The 24,808-nt window shown below is 31.5% G+C and overlaps 1 protein-coding gene across 2 annotated transcripts; it reads left to right on the forward strand.

Moving 5' to 3' along the window:
- Positions 1–305: 305 nt before the first annotated feature.
- On the forward strand, positions 306–1,921 carry LOC139853085 (GATA transcription factor 1-like). Of its 2 annotated transcripts, none has more exons than XM_071842447.1 (2): positions 306–645; positions 1,232–1,917. In XM_071842447.1, exons 1-2 carry the CDS (start codon positions 502–504, stop codon positions 1,751–1,753), a joined length of 666 nt encoding a protein of 221 aa, XP_071698548.1. In that variant the 5' UTR covers positions 306–501; the 3' UTR covers positions 1,754–1,917. The 2 variants fall into 2 exon arrangements, with proteins under 2 accessions (XP_071698548.1, XP_071698549.1); XM_071842448.1 differs by having other exon boundaries at positions 514–645; positions 1,148–1,921.
- Positions 1,922–24,808: the final 22,887 nt, after the last annotated feature.

The raw sequence follows: 24,808 nt of genomic DNA on the forward strand, positions 1-24,808 counted from the left end.
AACTTCACTCGAGGTAGTCCTACCACACGCGATGTATGAATTCGTTGTTAAAGTTTTCTCCTGAGAGGCGGTAGGACTTTCGTAACAGTAAATGATCAGGTGAGTAGATTACAATCTTGCTTTCTGACCCTATCAGGGTGACTCCCTACCGCCGCTAAAAAAACATAAAAATTATTATCAACTACTAAAAGGGTCAAACAGTAAGTAGGGTTTTAAGTTTTAAAGTTTGGTGGCGATACATTGTAAAGTTAGAATTCAATATTTGGAAGGGGGAGAAATTAAAATGCAAGTAATGCCCCAAACAACATATCCTTTCCTTGCCATTCATCCTCTTACTTTTAGTCGACAACATACAATCAATCAATCTTGATAATTTAACACCAACCCAACATCAAAACCCAACCCAAAACTTTATCAAACAAAACCCTCCTTTATTCTTCAACCCTTTTTCTCACACCCAAAAACACACAAACAAACCCTTTTGCAGATTCTACTGAAAACATGGCTTCAGACCCTGATTCATGTCTGGTTATTGATGATGATGACCTTCTTAACTTTTCTTTAGACGACGATAACAAACCCCCCTGTTCTTATTCAAACCCTAACCCTCAACATTCCGATGATGATAATACCCGTTCATTTCCGGTAAGTGTCCACCCCCAAAACCTCATTTATCTCTATACATATTTCTTCATTACCCACTTCATTTTAATTTGGTACCGAGTTATGGACTGCTGAGTTGACTCGGCTTATTTAGAACCCAACTCAGTTTTATCTTAATAGAGTAACTTACGAGTTGAATTGAAAAAAAGTTTATACCTTTTTGCATTATTAGTCAAACTTGGTAGTCCCATGTGAAATACTGTACCCTCTTTGGCTATTAATGTTTCTAATTTGGGTCAAATTTAGATAAAGTTTCGAGCCTGTCCGCTATATCGTTGTATTTTGTTAGCTTTTTTCATCTTTAGATGAAATAGCCTGGTATTCGTTATTTTAGTAAAAAGAAAAAAATAAATAAAGATGAGAGCTTTTACTTTTTTTAGCAATATGGGAGGAACCCATTAATCAAAAAATGTTGTGGGCTCAAGTCTTGCTTGAGTCAAAGTATTTGTAAACTATGTGTGATTATACATAATATCTGATATAGATTGTAGGGTTGCCGTTATTATATAAAAAGATGGAAGCTTTTTGAGTTGAAGACTGAGTTATGTACTATCTGATTCACTTTCAGGAATTTGCAGAAGAAGACCTGGAATGGTTATCAAACAAAGATGCATTTCCAAAACTCGACGACATTCTCTCAAGCCCGAACCAAACTGTTATTGTTTCGGTTCTTGACAATAACAGTAGTAGCAGTGGCAATAGTCATAGCGTTACAAGCTGTTGTGGCAATCTTCGTGTTCCCCTAAATTATCCAGTTGGTAAAAGGTCCAATCGCAGACGAAAAGGGAGGCAATGTTGGTGGTGGAATCAAGTACTCCAGCCGCCGTCTTCGTTTCCTAAACCACCGTCATCCGGTGCGGGTCCCGGTCTTGGTAGGAGGTGCCAGCATTGCTTAGCTGAGAAAACGCCACAATGGCGGGCTGGGCCAATGGGGCCCAAGACACTGTGTAATGCTTGTGGGGTTCGGTACAAGTCAGGGCGGTTGGTGGAGGAGTACAGGCCGGCGAACAGTCCAACATTTTCAATGGCATTGCATTCAAATTCTCATAGAAAGATTATGGAAATGAGAAAGAACATGCAGGCTGGGTAGCTTAGGTTGTTTTTTTGCTGTTTTAGTTAGAGTTCAGGGTCAGCCTTTGTTTGAGTTAAATTAGGGTATTTTTGATTATTTTTTTTCTACGACTTTGATTCCATTTACTCTTGTATTAAATGATTGAATTGGAAGTAGATCCAAGTTTAATTAAATTACAATATTTTTGTTTGGAAGGAGTGAATCAATTAGGAGGGACTTTGATAAGTATGGTTGTTGCGAGTAACTGCTTTTGGAAGGAGTCAATTAATTAGGAGGGATTTTGATAAGTATGGTTAGCAGGAGTCAATTAATTAGGAGGGATTTTGATAAGTATGGTTGATGCGAGTAACTGCTTTATAACTAAAGCACTGCTCGATTTATAAGTCTTGCCTAAGTGGTAAACTTGAATGAAGTAGCCTAACTGAAAAGTCGTATTTGTTTTTGCTTTTTTTCTATTGTTCTCTTTTTTTAGTTAGGCCCAAGAAAGTACAAGATATAGCTTGACTTGAGATGAGAGTGCTAAGATGTGACGATCGCTCCAAATCCATATGGACGAACACGTCATTCATCGATTTCATTGCGAGGTATTTGACCTCTATATGATACGTTTTGTAAACATTGTATTCTTTTGAAAAGGCACACCATAAATGAATATTTAAATCAAAGGTTTTCGACATCTGATGATTTCTACATATAGACAATCACCGTAATATAATAATTTACAATAATACTTCCGTTGATAATGCAGTCAAAATAAGATACATGGTGATGATTTGGTGGATGCAACGTTTCCTTGAAAAATATGCCATGTATGACTCCATGCACATAGCTTGTCTAACATATAAACAAACAGCGGAAGACTTCTAGGGAACCTGAGAATAAACATGCTAACAAGTGTCAATACAAAGGTTGGTGAGTTCATAGTTTTAATGTTTTGCATAATCTGTACATAAAGGTGGATCACAAGATTTCAGTTGTTCAATCCAGAAACGTTTATCAAAATATTCTACGAAATTGAGCACCCTGGTAACTAAACTTAACGTATATATAATTTGTACCCTTTGTATAATTATCTTAATAATACACGCAAAACAACGTGTACGCTTCTCAAATAGTATACGTTCGTTAAAAGGCTAGTGCTCTAGCTCGGACGGGGATATCAAGCCCTATGGATCCATATACAACTACTAGCGCCCACCAGTTCTTATAACTGGCAGTTACTAGTTACCAAAGCTAAGGGATTTTCGGTTCAAACTCAGTGTAGAATTTAGTATGTACTTGTATCCATTGCGTTTAAAATAAAGTGCATGTATTCTCAGCCCAAAAATATAGATTGCAAATTGCAAAAGCAATTAAAAAGGGAGCAAATGAAACTCACGCATATAAATCTAGTATTTTCAGTATTTATAAACAGTCGCATGTATTCTCAGCCCAAAAATATATTGAGTAAAAGGGATCATATGAAACTCACCTTAGCAGCATATAAAGTCGTTCACCAAAATATGATCGAAACTCGGATTACCAAATAACCGTAGATCTCAACCTAGAGAACATATGTTGGTCAATAAATGTCTATCAAGCTAGGTCAGGTCATAGTGTATCACAATCTTAATGCTCGAGATCGACATACAAAAGTTATCCAAAGTCGTTTCAAAAAGTCAATTTTGACTATAGTTCAACAAAACGAGACGTGCCTTATATAAAGATTCATTTACTCGGTTGGTAATATTCAAAAATCCAATTTATCAATCTTACAAACAAGTTGTTTAAATATTAATTGCAGATTCAAAAGCAATTCTAATTAACGTCAATCATAATTCAGTTGACCATATCTTTTAATTCGTTCATCGAAATTACTCGATTTCTAAATGAAAAGTTATTGATTTTTGACCACCTTTCCAAAAACATGTATATCATATACTTTTTACCAGTAATATATGTATTTAATTCGTGATTCATTATAAACTGTTTAACGACGAAATTTAGCATACAAGCATGTATAAATATATATACTCGAGCACTAGACATGGACACACAATTAATGTATAAAAGGTAAAATATGAGTGCTTACGTATCAATATTGAGATTCAATATTGTAGGAAAGTACGTAGACGCAACAGAGATGATAAACACTAGATTTGATTCACAAATATACCCTCGAACATTACCCATAACCTCCTTGGCAATAACTCATAATTTCCTTAGCTCTATCCCGCTCAAAAACCCATTTTGAAGGTGACATGCTCATAACCTCGTCATAGTATTTTATGTATAATACTAATTAATAATTAATAACACTAATAATTAATAATATTAATAATAATATTAATCTTAATAATAATAATAATAATAATAATAATAATAATAATAATAATAATAATAATAATAATAATAATAATTAAATAAATAATACGGAGTAATTGAAATGAAATCAGAAATCAGAAAACGTTCGAATTTATAGATGTGGGCAGATTTCAGACCCCATGCAATCGCATGAGTTTTCAGTGTTTTTGCCATGCGATCGCATGGCCGCCTTTTCCGTTTTTGTTTGCTAGTTCGTCGACATCAAATAGTGTTTTACTGTAGCAAATAGTGTTTTACTGTAGCAAATAGTGTTTTACTGTAGCAAAGTCATTTTTACTGTAGCAAATAATGTTTTACTGTAGGAAAGTCGTTTTTACTTGTATATATATATATATATATATATATATATATATATATATATATATATATATATATATATATATATATATATATATATATATATATATATATATATATATAAATATATATATATAATTGTTCATGAATCGTCGAGAGTAGTCAAAGGTAATTGTATATATGAAACAGTTCTAAAATTTTGAGACTCAATCTAACAGACTTTGCTTATCGTGTCGAAAACATTAAATCATTTAAAGATAAAGTTTAAATTTGGTCAGAAATTTCCGGGTCATCACAGTACCTACCCATTAAAGAAATTTCGTCCCGAAATTTAAGTGAGGTCGTCATGGCTAACAATAAAAATGTTTTCATGACGGATATGAGTTGATAAATAGAATTTTATCACCGTTGAATTATATGGATAAAACAATCCGATTTCTCGAAGCGTATGAGAGAAGTTATCGTAAAAGAGTGAAATGAAAGAATAGAGATTCGTCATATCTCTTGATGTAGTAACGATTGATTTTCGGAATTTAAGGAATAGAAAATCTTCATAATTTAAATAAGATTTGATTCTTCGGAATTTAAGGAAATTAGGATTTCCTTTGATTAAATGCGTAATCTGCCTCGATTGCTATGTCTGATATTTTGCTATAAATTAACCTCTTCCGTTTCATTTATTCTCACCACTCCTATAATCTTCTTTCATATTTCATACTTACAAAAGATTTGTGAAAATGCTTCATCCAGTTCTGATTCTTGATATTTTCTTGGCTATCATATCATTCATTCTTCTTTTTCATCTGCCACCAGAGGAAGTTATTTTCTTCTACCATTACCTTGGGGTTATAGTGTTATTCATTCTCCCGTGTCTTTATATTGCTATACGCATTGATATACACGGTTTGTAAATTTCGGGGTTGTTATCGAGCTTATATTCTCCTTTATATTTCGGAGCTTCATGCTTTCGTTTTCTCTTCCCGACTTTAAGTCAAGCGAATAATGGTTCAGAATTCGTAGGTATGAAATTTTGGATAAACAATACTAACGTTCTAAGAAAGAAATTGTAATGGCACGATCTTGATTTGTCAAATTACCAGAATATCTGGTAAAGACCGAATCATCAAGAAAAATATTTTCTTGATATGTTTAGAGATTAGAATGTAAGAGTCGTGTAACATGGCACATGATGAGGGTGGAATCTGTGAACCCTTATCACGTTCCATTAGAAACTCAGCATGACTTACTGTAATATAATCACGTTGATCAAGTGTCATTATATTATACTAATTCATGCTTCAGTTCCCAACACTACTTCAAAACATTAATTTTTTTTCGAATTTTTCAGATATTAGAAACTAAAATAGTTTCTTTTATGTTATAACACAGATAGCGCGAAGAGATGAATGATTTCAAATAAGAATGGTTATGAAAATATCTTCAGAAATATGGAGGATATTTATAACGGAAGATACGATGATATCTTATAATATTTAAGATAAGATGATGATAAAGAATATTGTCCGCAAAGATTTTAGAGTAAGGAGCAATGTATTCGCTAATGATTTCAGCAGACACTGAATCATTTGGATTCTTTGAAGGCACGTTTAGTCTTTGTGATTTGTCCACAGCCTTCTTCATAGTTTGCTCAATCCATTTTTCAGTTCCAAACCTTCTCTTTTTCTGTGCTTTTCCAACACACTACTCTTTATCATCCAACTTTCGACTGTTAAGGTCGTTTATAGTTTTTGCTGCTTCATCAGCATTTTTCCAAAATTCGGAGGACTAGTTTCACAGTTGGGGTTGTTTTTCAGAAACTTCACCTTCGAAGTATGTAAGTCTAGAAGCTAGATGTTATCTATATATAACTGTTGTCGTAGAAAATGCTGCGAGATTCAAAATACTGATTGCTAATTCCCGGTAGTTGGTATGGCAATTACCGTTACAAGATGTGGATAAGTACATGATAGGGTTTCAATGAGTATAAGGATTTTTCGAAAGGTCAAGGATCAATGAAGTTGTTGGTAAATTTACTGCTAATGTGGTGGAACATGAAAGGTTTCCCAGTAACAAGAACGTATATGTCAAGGTTATAATAAGGCTAATCTGAAAAGTCGAAGTTGACTGGTTGGAAGTATAGTAAAACTGGATACTTTGAAAAAGAAATTGCAAGGTTATTTTCGGTAAAAACAACGCTAAAGGATCTTGCACAGTTTTGAGGTCAAAGGATAGATTTGAAAGATGTAGAGATCTAAGAATGATGTCACCGGTTCAGAGTTATGAATTGGATTCTGATCCGTCAATATCAGAATATGTAATTGAATTTGTATGAAAACAATTGTATATCGTTGTGAGCATTGTTAATAATTTTTGAATCAAAGTTGAAGAATGTACAGTGTAACATATTAATTGCGAACTTATATATTTTCCGGGTATTACCTACCCGTTAAAGATTTCACAATTAATACTTTGTACAAAAGAATTTTTATTACCGTCTTTATGAAAATATATGTATGTATATTTTCTTCAGATGTAACATGGATTTAATGAGTTAATATCATATTAAGCTCATTTAATTTTTTGGCTGGATTAGAAATGAATAATATCTAAAATATTAAAGATTTCATAATCTTCGTGGAGTATTTTACTAATGTAATCAATACTTCGTTATTCAGTTTTATTGATATTTCCTCAGTGAATCATGTTGGTGCTTATGGAACTCTTGCTAACTTTGCAAGGTAAAAATGATGTTTTCTGGAAAGTTTCGAGTATATCGAAAATGAAAATGTAAAATCAATTATGTAATTGAATAATACACTTGGTTTATTATGAAATGGAATTCATTAAGTTGAAACAGAGATTGTAGTTAACAATGGTTAAGTTGTTAAGGAAAGATGTACATCATTGCATATTAGTAATATGAACTAACCGAGTTGTACCTACCAGTTAAGATTCACACGTAATAGCTTAGTACGAAAAGATTTATTTTGATTTCAAAATTCATATATATTAAATATACATAAAATTTCTTCAGGGGAAATGAGTTAATACTTCATCGGTTATTGTTGATGGTATTTCTTGGTAACTACGGTGCGTATGACGTTGATGCTCGTGGGACAGACTGTGAAGTTGAGGTTTGCGATGCAGATGTTGTTGGTGGTGGTAATGGTACTGTTGGTGTTGTTGTCGGTGGTACTGTTTATGCTGCTGGTGCTGCTGCTGGTGTTTGTAATCCTTGCACCATATTCTCCAAAGCCACTACCCGAGCACGAAGCTCGTTGACTTCTTCTATTATACTGGGATGATTGGCGGTTCGGACAAACGGATGAATAAGATTTACAATATTGGATATTACATAGTCGTTGCGAGCTGTTTTGGAAATGAGGATGAAAATGGTGTTACGAACGGGTTCGCCGGTAAGTGCTTCAGGTTCTTCGCCAAGAGGTGAATGTGGTGGATGGAAGGGATCACCTTCTTCTTGTCTCCAATGATTAAGTAGATTACGAACCCATCCCCAATTCATCCAGAATAGATGATGGCTAATTGGTTGATCCATTCCGGTTACACTGTCTTCGGAATTCAGGTGAATATCCATATCGGAATAGCTGTCAGAGTTTATAGAATTTGAACTAGATACGAGATCCATCTTGTATAATTAGGGAGATGATTTTTGATATGAATTAGATTATAGAATTTAATTTGGTATTCTTCAATACATAATTTACATATGTATATATAATACCAAATTTCATAAATCACGGAGAAATTTTCGGAAGATGTCAGGAAAAGTTTACAGTAACAGATACGCTAAGATATAAATTTTGTCTATACACTATTCATGCAATCAATGCAGTAAAACGTGTCTAGACTAGGAATGATAAGTAGGTAATTTCCGACAAGAAATAATAAGCAAAACTTTTGACATGCAGACACGGTCGAAGTCCAGACTTACTAATGCATCTTAACAACTATCAGTTAGACACACTCATGCAAGACCTGGTTCGCTAGGACCAACGCTCTGATACCAACTGTGACGATCGCTCCAAATCCATATGGACGAACACGTCATTCATCGATTTCATTGCGAGGTATTTGACCTCTATATGATACGTTTTGTAAACATTGCATTACTTTGAAAAGGCACACCATAAATGAACATTTAAATCAAAGGTCTTCGACATCTGATGATTTCTACATATAGACAATCACCGTAATATAATAATTTACAATAATACTTCCGTTGATAATGCAGTCAAAATAAGATACATGGTGATGATTTGGTGGATGCAACGTTTCCTTGAAAAATATGCCATGTATGACTCCATGCACATAGCTTGTCTAACATGTAAGCAAACAGCGGAAGACTTCTAGGGAACCTGAGAATAAACATGCTAACAAATATCAACACAAAGGTTGGTGAGTTCATAGTTTTAATGTTTTGCATAATCTGTACATAAAGGTGGATCACAAGATTTCAGTTGTTCAATCCAGAAACGTTTATCAAAATATTCTACAAAATTGAGCACCCTGGTAACTAAACTTAACGTGTATATAATTTGTACCCTTTGTATAATCATGTTAATAATACACGCAAACCAACGTGTACGCTTCTCAAATAGTATACGTTCGTTAAAAGGCTAGTGCTCTAGCTCGGACGGGGATATCAAGCCCTATGGATCCATATACAACTACTCGCGCCCACCAGTTCTTATAACTGGCAGTTACTAGTTACCAAAGCTAAGGGATTTTCGGTTCAAACTCAGTGTAGAATTTAGTATGTATTTGTATCCACTGCGTTTAAAATAAAGTGCATGTATTCTCAGCCCAAAAATATAGATTACAAAAGCAAATAAAAAGGGAGCAAATGAAACTCACGCATATAAATCTAGTATTTTCAGTATTTATAAACAGTCGCATGTATTCTCAGCCCAAAAATATATTGATTAAAAGGGATCATATGAAACTCACCTTAGTAGCATATAAAGTCGTTCACCAAAATGTGATCGAAACTCGGATTACCAAATAACCGTAGATCTCAACCTAGAGAACATATGTTGGTCAATAAATGTCTATCAAGCTAGGTCGGGTCATAGTGTATCACAATCTTAATGCTCGAGATCGACATACAAAAGTTATCCAAAGTCGTTTCAAAAAGTCAATTTTGACTATAGTTCAACAAAACGAGACATGCCTTATATAAGGATTCATTTACTCGGTTGGTAATATTCAAAAATCCAATTTATCAATCTTACAAAAAAGTTGTTTAAATATTAATTGCAGATTCAAAAGCAATTCCAATTAACGTCAATCATAATTCAGTTGACCATATCTTTTAATTCGTTCATCGAAATTACTCGATTTCTAAATGAAAAGTTATTGATTTTTCGCCACCTTTCCAAAAACATGTATATCATATACCTTTTACCAGTAATATATGTATTTAATTCGTGATTCATTATAAACTGTTTAACGACAAAATTTAACATACAAGCATGTACAAATATATATACTCGAGCACTAGACATGGACACACAATTAATGTATAAAAGGTAAAATATGAGTGCTTACGTATCAATATTGAGATTCAATATTGTAGGAAAGTACGTAGACACAACAGAGATGATAAACACTAGATTTGATTCACAAATATACCATCGAACATTACCCATAACCTCCTTGGCAATAACCCATAATTTCCTTAGTTCTATCCCGCTCAAAAACCCATTTTGAAGGTGACACGCTCATAACCTCGTCATAGTATTTTATGTATAATACTAATTAATAATTAATAACACTAATAATTAATAAGATTAATAATAATATTAATCTTAATAATAATAATAATAATAATAATAATAATAATAATAATAATAATAATAATAATAATAATTATTAAATAAATAATACGGAATAATTGAAATGAAATCAGAAATCAGAAAACGTTCGAATTTATAGATGTGGCCAGATTTCAGACCCCATGCGATCGCATGAGTTTTCAGTGTTGTTGCCATGCGATCGCATGGCCGCCTTTTCCGTTTTTGTTTGCTAGTTCGTCGACATCAAATAGTGCTTTACTGTAGCAAATAGTGTTTACTGTAGCAAATAGTGTTTTACTATAGTAAATAGTGTTTTACTGTAGCAAAGTCATTTTTACTGTAGTAAATAATGTTTTACTGTAGGAAAGTCGTTTTTATTTGTACATATATATATATATACATACATATAATTGTTCATGAATCGTCGAGAGTAGTCAAAGGTAATTGTATATATGAAACAGTTCTAAAATTTTGAGACTCAATCTAACAGACTTTGCTTATCGTGTCGAAAACATTAAATCATTTAAAGATAAAGTTTAAATTTGGTCAGAAATTTCCGGGTCATCACAGTACCTACCCGTTAAAGAAATTTCGTTCCGAAATTTAAGTGAGGTCGTCATGGCTAACAATAAAAATGTTTTCATGACGGATATGAGTTGATAAATAGAATTTTATCACCTTTGAATTATATGGATAAAACAATCCGATTTCTCGAAGCGTATGAGAGAAGTTATCGTAAAAGAGTGAAATGAAAGAATAGAGATTCGTCTTATCTCTTGATGTAGTAACGATCGATTTTCGGAATTTAAGGAATAGAAAATCTTCATGATTTAAATAAGATTTGATTCTTCGGAATTTAAGGAAATTAGGATTTCCTTTGATTAAATGCGTAATCTGCCTCGATTGCTATGTCTGATATTTTGCTATAAATTAACCTCTTCCGTTTCATTTATTCTCACCACTCCTATAATCTTCTTTCATATTTCATACTTACAAAAGATTTGTGAAAATGCTTCATCCAGTTCTGATTCTTGATATTTTCTTGGCTATCATATCATTCATTCTTCTTTTTCATCTGCCACCAGAGGAAGTTATTTTCTTCTACCATTACCTTGGGGTTATAGTGTTATTCATTCTCCCGTGTCTTTATATTGCTATACGCATTGATATACACGGTTTGTAAATTTCGGGGTTGTTATCGAGCTTATATTCTCCTTTATATTTCGGAGCTTCATGCTTTCGTTTTCTCTTCCCGACTTTAAGTCAAGCGAATAATGGTTCAGAATTCGTAGGTATGAAATTTTGGATAAACAATACTAACGTTCTAAGAAAGAAATTGTAATGGCACGATCTTGATTTGTCAAATTACCAGAATATCTGGTAAAGACCGAATCATCAAGAAAAATATTTTCTTGATATGTTTAGAGATTAGAATGTAAGAGTCGTGTAACATGGCACATGATGAGGGTGGAATCTGTGAACTCTTATCACGTTCCATTAGAAACTCAGCATGACTTACTGTAATATTATCACGTTGATCAAGTGTCATTATATTATACTAATTCATGCTTCAGTTCCCAACACTACTTCAAAACATTAATTTTTTTTGAATTTTTCAGATATTAGAAACTAAAATAGTTTCTTTTATGTTATAACACAGATAGCTCGAAGAGATGAATGATTTCAAATAAGAATGGTTATGAAAATATCTTCAGAAATATGGAGGATATTTATAACGGAAGATACGATGATATCTTATAATATTTAAGATAAGATGATGATAAAGAATATTGTCCGCAAAGGTTTTAGAGTAAGGAGCAAGGTATTCGCTAATGATTTCAGCAGACACTGAATCATTTGGATTCTTTGAAGGCACGTTTAGTCTTTGTGATTTGTCCACAGCCTTCTTCATAGCTTGCTCAATCCATTTTTCAGTTCCAAACCTTCTCTTTTTCTGTGCTTTTCCAACACACTACTCTTTATCATCCAACTTTCGACTGTTAAGGTCGTTTATAGTTTTTGCTGCTTCATCAGCATTTTTCCAAAATTCGAAGGACTAGTTTCACAGTTTCATAGTATTTTATGTATAATACTAATTAATAATTAATAACACTAATAATTAATAAGATTAATAATAATATTAATCTTAATAATAATAATAATAATAATAATAATAATAATAATAATAAAAATAATAATTAAATAAATAATACGGAGTAATTGAAATGAAATCAGAAATCAGAAAACGTTCGAATTTATAGATGTGGCCAGATTTCTGACCCCATGCGATCGCATGAGTTTTCAGTGTTTTTGACATGCGATCGCATGGCCGCCTTTTCCGTTTTTGTTTGCTAGTTCGTCGACATCAAATAGTGTTTTACTGTTGTGATAACCCGAACTAATCCTCCCGGACGAAGTCTTCAACAGTTGGTCCCATTGCGATGATCGACTCCAAATAATATCTTTAATATGAGTTAATTCACAGCGGAAGATTTCTTTCAAGACCTGAGAATAACATGCTTTAAAATGTCAACATAAAGTTGGTGAGATATATAGGTTTGATGCTAGCAGCGTTATAACAATGGACCACAAGATTTCATATTTATACATAATACACTCCTCATGTATAGAAAAGACGTTGAGCACTTGGTAACCATACTTAACTAAAAGTCACAGCAGCATACTCTTAAATAAACCCTACACCGTACCAAGTGTAGTAACGAGAACGAAGTACTGTGCAACCGTTAAATGCTGGTCGTCCAGCCCGGTTGGGGATGTCAGCTCGATAGATCTATCAACAGGATTCGCGTTTACGCTCCTCACGTAATTAGCAGTTACCAAGTATAAAGAGATATGCCATGGTACAACTCAACGTAGAATTTATTTTTGATCACTTGTGTCCATAACGTAAATCATTTATAAAAACAGCGCATGTATTCTCAGCCCAAAAATATTTAGAGTTTAAAAGGGATCGATATACTCACCATACTGTATTTTGTAGTAAAAATACATATAACATCATTGAACAAGTGTAAGGTTGGCCTCGGATTCACGAACCTATATCATTTGTGTTTATATATATTAATACACATAATCGTAATTGAATAAGTTTATATATATATATATCCTATTAATGATATTATTTTTATATTAATAATATATTTATTTTTCATCTATTTCCTCTTATATAATAAAATATTTTGTTATGTTATATGTGTTAAATATATATTTATGTATTTCATTTACTTTAACAAAACAGGAGTTCTAATTATTCTAAGTTAATATTAGTAAAAATAATGATACTAACATTAATAATATGCTTATGTTAATAATAATAATATTTATGAAAATGATAATAATTTGTATTATACACCTATCCATAATAACAATAATATTATAGTTTTGAATTGAATAATAATATCATAATTAATACGTATACTTTTAATAATTATGAGAATAGATAAAATACTTATACTTATAATGTTAACAACAATTATGTTACTTATAGTAATAATTATAATACTAATTCTAACAATAATAATAATAGTGATAATAATGATAGTAATAACAATTATATTTATAATAATAATAACATTAATAATAATCATAATAATTACTAATAATAATAATAATAGAAATAAGAATCAAGAATATATACCCTTTTAAAAGCCTTTTCAAAAAAATGCTCCAAGCGAGACTCGAACCCAAGACCTCTCGTATACCGAAACAAACCCTTAACCATTGAGCTGCTGCTCGTTTTCTGATTTAGATTCCATATTAACTTCTTTTAACCCGTTTAAACTATATGTTCTTATTTCTCTTCTTCTTCATGGGATTAAACAGCTAGGTACTAAACTAATCATTAAATTTGAAATCGGTTTTTGGATTTAATATCATCACATAAACGCCTGTTTCTGATACTTTAATTTAACAGACTCAAAACAATTATAAAAAGAACAGCAACAGCAACCCGTTTGAAAAATAAGAACCCGATTTCCAATTTTTTGATTTTAAATCGTTTCAGTCTATAGTTACAATACGAAATACCTTTTAAATCATACAGAGAAACTTTAGAAATCACCATTTGTACTTGAATCATCGACACATATTTAAATTTCGCCAAGAATATCTCGTTTGACATTTTTGATTAAAAATTTGACTTGTAAAATTGGGGATCGATAAACAAATTTGAGACTTGAGATTTTCCATATAGATTAAACGAAGGTTTTCTGAGTTAATTACATTTACACAATTTAGAATTTATCACAAAATTATCTGTTTTTAAAAAAAGTCGAAGGACAGGGCAGGGGCCTGTTAGTCCTCGTATTTCTGATTTAATCCAATTCATTTGAATTCTGTAAAGAGCCTCTGTAATTGTTAATAGAAAGTATGATTATCTGTTATCTCAATACACTAAAATCTGTGAATTTAAATAAGGATCATGATCGACAGATCATTATCAGGAACAGACAATTGAAGAAAATAAAAATATAAAAAAAACAGGTGGCGTAAACTTTTCTAATGGTTTTGTTGTATCAAGGATTTTATTCGATATGTTCTTTGATTTAAAGACAGAAACAAAAAAAAAAACCTGTAGATTGAGAGTGATATGAAACATAATACATATTTTCTTTTATATATATATATATATATATATATATATATATATATATATATATATATATATATATATATTTACATAATACCATATAGTCACATGTATATATATACTTGTATATGTATTTATATACGTATATCTGTAATTTGTGTATGTATATGTATCTATATATATATATTTGTATCTGCATTTATAAATTTACAACTTATAATTATTATCAATTAATAAATATATAAGTAATAATGATAATAATACAAGTAATGATATCATAAATTTTAAATATTAATAATAATTTACAACCTAATCAATTCTAATCGTTCTTATAGTAATAACACAGATAATACATATTTGTGATAATGATTATAATAATAATAAGTTACATATCATATTTTTCCTACATATATATAATATTTAGTAATACAAATAATAATATTAATATATTATAATAATGAGAGTGATAATAATACTGTTGACATAAAAAAAATATAATAACTTTTTCACATTTCATCTTTATAATAATATATCCTAAACAATTAATATTTATACATTATAATTTACATACAATACTAATTATGTAGAGACACTGTATTTATATAATTATTCATTTCAAAAGTAACTTAGTTATTATTAATTAACGTGTATTCTATTAACTCAAACTATTACCTATACATTTATATTTATATTTATATTTTTGTATATATCATATGTATATTTATATGTTTACATATTTATTTTTAATAAAACCACATATCTAATGCTTCATTAACGTTATAAGTATATATCGTAAATACATGTAATGTTCGTGAATCGTCAGGCTTGGTCAAGAGGGTAACTAATTATCCAGATATAGATTTCAGACTTTCTAGACTCAACATTAGGGTTTTTGCTTATCGTGTCGGAAAAATATAGAGATTAGGGTTTAAATTTGGTCGGAAATTTCCGGGTCGTTACAGTACCCACCCGTTAAAGAAATTTCGTCCCCGAAATTTGGTAGAGGTTGTCATAAATAACAATAGAAATGTTTTCATGACGAATATGAGGTAATAACAGAGTTTTATCATTATTGATAGATATAGATAAAACATTCCGATCATGTGAAGCGTACGAGTGAAGCTATCACAAAAGAGTGAAATGAGTAATATGGTATCGTTTTAACTGTTGACGTGGTTATGATTGATTTCCGAAATTTACGAGATTTAAAGAAAATCTTTCGTAATAAGATTTGGTTCTTTGGTGATTTAAGAAACAGGATCTCCTTTGATTTACTGCGGCACATCTGTTGTGATTTCTTTGTCGGATATTTCACTTATAAAACTAACCCCTTCGTTCCCTTTTTTTTTCCATATCTCACATCTTTTACTCTTTCTCCTTAATTCTTACTTAAAGATATTTGCCAATATGCTCCATCCTATTCTAATCCTTGATATATTCTTAATTTTCACATCTGTCATCCCTCTCTTTCATCTGCCACCAGAAGAATCTATTTACTTCTACTATACTCTTGTATTTATAGTGTTTCTAATTCTCCCGTGTCTCTATATTGCTAATTGTATTGATATACATGGTTTGAAATTTCTGGGTGGTTATTGAGTTTTATATCTTCCCTTATACTTCGATGTTCATACTCCTTTCTTCTATAATCATTGTCATCCGTAGTTGATGCCTTCTCCTATTTGCTGCGATTTATATTCTAATTTCCATTTTGGAGCTTCATTCTTTTATTTCCTCTTCCCGTCCTCAAGCCAAGCGAGCAATGGTTCGGAATTCGTAGGTATAAGATTTGGAATGAACATAGCTAATGTTCTCAGAAAGGAATGGTAATGGCACGATTTTGATTTGTCAAATTACCAGAATATCCAGGAAAATAGAACTATCAAGATGATTTGTTCTTAATACATTTCGGAATTGGATAAAATGTAAGAGCCGTGTAACATGGCAGATGATGATGGTACTGTGAATCATCACATTCCATTAGAAACTTAACATGACTTACTGTAATATAATGAAGTTGATCAAGTTTCATTATATTATACTAATTCATGCATCAGTTCCCAACACTACTTCAAAACATTCATATTTTAACTTCAGAGGTTTCAGAATTTAGAAACTTACACAGTTTCTTTTATGTTATAACACAGATATTACGGAGGGATTCATGATCTCAGATAAGTTGTGAATATATCTTCAAAAATATTGAGGATATTTACAATGAAAGGCACAATGATATCGATGGATAACGAGGAAGATTTGTCTGTGAAGGTTTATAATGAGGAATAGGGTTCTTACTAATGATTTTAGCAGGCACTGAATCGTTTGGATTCTTTGAAAGCAGGTTCAGTCCTTGTGATTTATCTACAGCCTCTTTCATACTTTGCTCAATCCGTCTTCCGGTTTCAATCCTTCTCTTTTCTTAGCTTTACCACCATACCATTCTTTATCATCAATCTTTTGATTGTTAAAGTCGTTTACAGTTTTTGCTGCTTCATCAGCATTTCAAGAACTACTTCATAGTTTAGGGTGTTTTTTCAGAAACTTCACATTCGAAATATGAAATTTTTAGGGATAAACGTTTTCAATATAACTAGGAGAATTTCTATGAGATTTTCAAAATACTGGTTGCGAATTTCACCAGAAAGATAACGAGTTGCTGGTACATCTGCTGATGATGTTGTGAAATATAAAAGGTTCTCCGGTAACGACGGCGAAAGGACAAGGTATAAATTCCGAGGTTATAATAGGAGTAGTCTCACTGAAAAGTCGAATTGGAGCTGTGACAAAATTAGCTTCTTGAAAAGGAATTGTAGGATTGTTTTTGCTAATAAATGGTAAAGGATTCAACACGGTGTGTGTTAAACTATGAATTTGGTTTCGAGAGTTTTTTGGGTGCATAACTGTATGCATGAATCTTTCTTCCATAGACGAGGTGCAGCTGGTTCAACTTCTCGATCGAGGTGTTTTCAAGAATCATGATAGGTTTGAACGCGGGTTGTAATCATCAAGATACAAATGAGGTTTAAGATGAAATCAAGTGGCAAACTTGAAGATTAGTTTTAGTCTCATATGTTATAATCAACATTTTAATTCATTTTAATTATCCAAAGTTAGCAGTCCAATAGTCCGATTGTCCAATAGTCCAATGAATTCATATATAAATTAAATATATATAATATTTGAATTAATTAATACGTATCGTGACCCGTGTACCGGTCTCAGTGTCGATCACAACTCAAACCATATATATATTTTGGAATCAACTCCAACCCTGTATAGCCAACTCCCACCTTCACATATAGAGTGTCTGCGGTTGTTCCGAAATATATATATAGATGGGTCGATATGATAAGTCGAAACCTTGCATACGTGTCCCGTTATTTAAAGTGCGTAAAATAAATAAATATATATCATGACCCATTATACAACGTGTTGTCTCAGAATTAATCCGACGTATTGTTGTACATGTGTCCCGACAGTATGTACAGTGCAGAAATTAAAATTGCAAGAATGTAAATTGCGATAAATTAAATGTTAGCCGGGAACAGTTAGCTAGGAACAGTTAGCGTGGATTCCTAACAATATTTCAATTTAGTTAATTCGTCTGTTTCTAACAAATTTTATTTTGTCCAATGTTTTCTTCTTTATGCCACTTGTTGGATTCCGATATGTCAAAATCCGAATATGAAATTTGAATGAAAATGGTTATTCCGGGGTGAGCGGATATGAATATCGGTGGTTGTAAGTAGGATAATAAATGACCGTTGAATCAGATTCGAAGAATGTACAGTGTAACTTGTTAATGTGAATTTTAAATATTCCTTGGGTACTACCCACCCGTTAAAATATTTTCATCATTAACAGTTTGTACGAAAGAATTTTTAATTACGATCTTTATGAAAATATACTTGCATATATATTTTCTTCAGATGTAATTATGGATTTAATGAGTCAATAAGATTTTATACCCATTTGATTTATTGTTAGCACTTGATTACATGATCTCTAAAACTTTAGAGATTACATAATTGCCATGTCGGACGAAGGTAAAATGAGGTGGAATGATACGTAAAGCGAAGATAATCGATGTAGATCGATGTGTAGAACGAAGTTCATACTCGAAGTACAGATGGTGATATTGAGGCGTGAAATGTTGATATTCTAGGTACAGGTTGTGATGTTGAGAGTTACGGCGCGGTTATGGTTTAGGGATAATAAGGGTACTGTCGACGTCGATAATGGTGGTACTGATTATGCTGCTGGTGCTGCTGCTGGTATTCGTAACCTTCGCACCAGGTTCTCCAAAGTCGTCACACGAGCGCGTAGTTCGTTAATTTCTTCTAGTATTACGGAATGATTGACGGTTGAGACGAGCGGTTGAGTAAGATTCGAAATATAGGATAATACATAATCGTGACGGGATACTCTAGAAATGAGAGGGTAAATGGTTTCTCAAACAGTTTCGCCGGTAAGTGCTTTCAGGTTCATCGCCAAGAGGGCAATTTGAGAAGAATCTTTGACGTGAAATGATTTTCGAATATAGTATGATATTCTAACTTCATAGAATATCTATAATAATAAAGATTTCGTAGCCTACAGTGGATCTTACGGCATATGACAAGCAAGTCTACAGATGCGCTAAGATATGAATTTTTGTCTATACACTATCGATGCACTAAATGTAGTAAGACGTGTCTAGACTAAAGAATGATAAGCAGACAATTCCCTAAGGATGATAAGCAGATGGTTTCCGACTAGAAATGATAAGCAAAACTTTTTGGCAGGTAGACACGGTCAAAGTCCAGACTCACTAATGTATCCTAACAATTACCAGTTAGACACACTAATGCAAGGCCTGGTTCACTAAGACCAACGCTCTGATACCAACTGTGATAACCCGAACTAATCCTCCCGGACGAAGTCTTCAACAGTTGGTCCCATTGCGATGATCGACTCCAAATAATATCTTTAATATGAGTTAATTCACAGCGGAAGATTTCTTTCAAGACCTGAGAATAACATGCTTTAAAATGTCAACATAAAGTTGGTGAGATATATAGGTTTGATGCTAGCAGCGTTATAACAATGGACCACAAGATTTCATATTTATACATAATACACTCCTCATGTATAGAAAAGACGTTGAGCACTTGGTAACCATACTTAACTAAAAGTCACAGCAGCATACTCTTAAATAAACCCTACACCGTACCAAGTGTAGTAACGAGAACGAAGTACTGTGCAACCGTTAAATGCTGGTCGTCCAGCCCGGTTGGGGATGTCAGCTCGATAGATCTATCAACAGGATTCGCGTTTACGCTCCTCACGTAATTAGCAGTTACCAAGTATAAAGAGATATGCCATGGTACAACTCAACGTAGAATTTATTTTTGATCACTTGTGTCCATAACGTAAATCATTTATAAAAACAGCGCATGTATTCTCAGCCCAAAAATATTTAGAGTTTAAAAGGGATCGATATACTCACCATACTGTATTTTGTAGTAAAAATACATATAACATCATTGAACAAGTGTAAGGTTGGCCTCGGATTCACGAACCTATATCATTTGTGTTTATATATATTAATACACATAATCGTAATTGAATAAGTTTATATATATATATATCCTATTAATGATATTATTTTTATATTAATAATATATTTATTTTTCATCTATTTCCTCTTATATAATAAAATATTTTGTTATGTTATATGTGTTAAATATATATTTATGTATTTCATTTACTTTAACAAAACAGGAGTTCTAATTATTCTAAGTTAATATTAGTAAAAATAATGATACTAACTTTAATAATATGCTTATGTTAATAATAATAATATTTATGAAAATGATAATAATTTGTATTATACACCTATCCATAATAACAATAATATTATAGTTTTAGTTTTGAATTTAATAATAATATCATAATTAATATGTATACTTTTAATAATTATGAGAATAGATAAAATACTTATACTTATAATGTTAACAACAATTATGTTACTTATAGCAATAATTATAATACTAATTCTAACAATAATAATAATAGTGATAATAATGATAGTAATAACAATTATATTTATAATAATAATAATAACATTAATAATAATCATAATAATTACTAATAATAATAATAGAAATAAGAATCAAGAATATATACCCTTTTAAAAGCCTTTTCAAAAAATGCTCCAAGCGAGACTCGAACCCAAGACCTCTCGTATACCGAAACAAACCCTTAACCATTGAGCTGCTGCTCGTTTTCTGATTTAGATTCCATATTAACTTCTTTTAACCCGTTTAAACTATCTGTTCTTATTTCTCTTCTTCTTCATGGGATTAAACAGCTAGGTACTAAACTAATCATTAAATTTGAAATCGGTTTTTGGATTTAATATCATCACATAAATGCCTGTTTCTGATACTTTAATTTAACAGACTCAAAACAATTATAAAAAGAACAGCAACAGCAACCCGTTTGAAAAATAAGAACCCGATTTCCAATTTTTTGATTTTAAATCGTTTCAGTCTATAGTTACAATACGAAATACCTTTTAAATCATACAGAGAAACTTTAGGAATCACCATTTGTACTTGAATCATCGACACAGATTTAAATTTCGCCAAGAATATCTCGTTTGACATTTTTGATTAAAAATTTGACTTGTAAAATTGGGGATCGATAAACAAATTCGAGACTTGAGATTTTCCATATAGATTAAACGAAGGTTTTCTGAGTTAATTACATTTACACAATTTAGAATTTATCACAAAATTATCTGTTTTTAAAAAAAGTCGAAGGACAGGGCAGGGGCCTGTTAGTCCTCGTATTTCTGATTTAATCCAATTCATTTGAATTCTGTAAAGAGCCTCTGTAATTGTTAATAGAAAGTATGATTATCTGTTATCTCAATACACTAAAATCTGTGAATTTAAATAAGGATCATGATCGACAGATCATTATCAGGAACATACAATTGAAGAAAATAAAAATATAAAAAAAACAGGTGGCGTAAACTTTTCTAATGGTTTTGTTGTATCAAGGATTTTATTCGACATGTTCTTTGATTTAAAGACAGAAACAAAAAAAAAAACCTGTAGATTGAGAGTGATATGAAACATAATACATATTTTCTTTTATATATATATATATATATATATATATATATATATATATATATATATATATATATATATTTACATAATACCATATAGTCACATGTATATATATACTTGTATATGTATTTATATACGTATATCTGTAATTTGTGTATGTATATGTATCTATATATAATTTTTGTATCTGCATTTATAAATTTACAACTTATAATTATTATCAATTAATAAATATATAAGTAATAATGATAATAATACAAGTAATGATATCATAAAATTTAAATATTATTAATAATTTACAACCTAATCAATTCTAATCGTTCTTATAGTAATAACACAGATAATACATATTTGTGATAATGATTATAATAATAATAAGTTACATATCATATTTTTCCTACATATATATAATATTTAGTAATACAAATAATAATATTAATATATTATAATAATGAGAGTGATAATAATACTGTTGACATAAAAAAAAATATAATAACTTTTTCACATTTCATCTTTATAATAATATATCCTAAACAATTAATATTTATACATTATAATTTACATACAATACTAATTATGTAGAGACACTGTATTTATATAATTATTCATTTCAAAAGTAACTTAGTTATTATTAATTAACGTGTATTCTATTAACTCAAACTATTACCTATACATTTATATTTATATTTATATTTTTGTATATATCATATGTATATTTATATGTTTACATATTTATTTTTAATAAAACCACATATCTAATGCTTCATTAACGTTATAAGTATATATCGTAAATACATGTAATGTTCGTGAATCGTCAGGCTTGGTCAAGAGGGTAACTAATTATCCAGATATAGATTTCTGACTTTCTAGACTCAACATTAGGGTTTTTGCTTATCGTGTCGGAAAAATATAGAGATTAGGGTTTAAATTTGGTCGGAAATTTCCGGGTCGTTACAACTGTAGCAAATAGTGTTTTACTGTAGCAAAGTCATTTTTACTGTAGCAAATAATGTTTTACTGTAGGAAAGTCATTTTTACTTGTACATATATATATATATATATATATATATATATATATATATATATATATATATATATATATATATACATACATACATATAATTGTTCATGAATCTTCGAGAGTAGTCAAAGGTAATTGTATATATGAAACAGTTCTAAAATTTTAAGACTCAATCTAACAGACTTTGCTTATCGTGTCGAAAACATTAAATCATTTAAAGATAAAGTTTAAATTTGTTCAGAAATTTCCGGGTCATCACATAAGATCTAGATTTGTAACAAATATTCGAATTTGCTTAGACCAATTTTAACCCTGTCTGTGACGTCACAGGCAGATTGTTCACTTTTTGGCCAAAAAGTGCAATCTGCCTGTGACGTGACGTCATCAATTGCCGAGGGGTTGATGGCTAAAATGCTAGCTCCTTGAAACGCGGTTTGGAGTGTTGCTTCCTTTTTCGCATGGTCTATATCTGATGCTCTTGCTTCCTTATGCTTTGAAATAGCTTCCAAAGCCTCATCCGCTTTTGATGATCGAGTTGAAGAACGAGTTTTGTCGGTGTCGGTACTTGTTGATCGAGCCTTCTTTTTTGCCCGTTCTCGCCCCATTGGCCTTGGAAAAGGATCATTCTCGAAAAGATCGTTTTGAGAAAGTGGAACATCAAAATCTTCATCATCGGCATCTAAAGAAACATGATTACGCGTGCCGGGAACGTACCACTTCGCCTTATCTTTCAAAAACCGCCAAACATCTATCTTATTAAACTTTTTCCCTTTGGTATTTAGTACATAGATTTCATGGGCTCTATTCTCAACATCGAGGTCACTTTCTCCGCTCCTCCTATTTCGTAGGGCTTCGTTGTAAGCGGCATTAAACTCTGGACAATTTTTGTTGATATTTCTGCATTTAGAGGACACTTGGTCATCGCCTCTATACCACCCGTGCTTGATGTTATTAAATTTCTTATAAACCGTACCCCACAACGATTCATACTTTTGCGAATTTTCCTTTCGGGAATCTTGAGAAGAATCGATCAGCATTGCGCCAACCACTCTTCTTCTTTGGTAGTCCATAGTGTGCACTTTTTTTGAATCGGAACTTGTTCGGTACCTACATATAACATAAATAATCAAACTATATATACACATAAATAATCTATATATATACCGAAATATTCTATATATATCCGAACTATATACATATCAAACTATTCTATATATATTCTATATCCGAACTATATACATATATCAAACTATTATATATACCGAAATATTCTATATAAATAATCAAACTATTCTATATATATGCAAAATATTCTACAAATATATACATATACTGAAATATTAAAAAAAAAATCAAATTATACCTTGTTTTTTTTTTTATGTTTTCGTTGTTTACGTTGTTGCGTTTCCGGCACCGAATCGACTTGAGTCACCGGACTTTCTGGGCGCGGATTTTCGGGACGGGGAGATTCCGGACGCGGAGTGATCGGAGGCAGAGTTCCGAAATTGCGGGCTTGTTCAAAAAGTGAGTTTTGTTGCAACCAAACTTGATGTTGTTCTTCGGGTGTCAATGGATGATGTTGGGGCAAAACAATTGGTATTTGTTGTAGATGGCTCGGGTGTGATGAACCTTGACCTATGTACGATCCGTACCTCAACATATCGGTGTACGAAACGTATTCGTTCGGGTATGGTGGTCTTTGGTTCGGGTATGGTGGTCTTTGATTCGGATTCGACATAGTTCGTTTAAAAAAAAATTGAATTTGGAGATAGGAATGGTTTTGTGTGAAGAAGATAGAATTGTGTGGATGAAGAAGATGATTAAAAGGGTTAAATAAAGCATTTT

This window comes from Rutidosis leptorrhynchoides, chromosome 6 (genome assembly GCF_046630445.1).
Source record: "Rutidosis leptorrhynchoides isolate AG116_Rl617_1_P2 chromosome 6, CSIRO_AGI_Rlap_v1, whole genome shotgun sequence".
Lineage (NCBI taxonomy): Eukaryota > Viridiplantae > Streptophyta > Magnoliopsida > Asterales > Asteraceae > Rutidosis > Rutidosis leptorrhynchoides.

Bases quoted from the DNA above. Each gene is read 5' to 3' on its own strand.
- LOC139853085 (XM_071842447.1), top strand. From the start codon at position 502: ATGGCTTCAGACCCTGATTCATGTCTGGTTATTGATGATGATGACCTT. The intron at 646-1,231 runs GTAAGTGTCCAC...ATTCACTTTCAG, and splicing joins ATAATACCCGTTCATTTCCG to GAATTTGCAGAAGAAGACCT.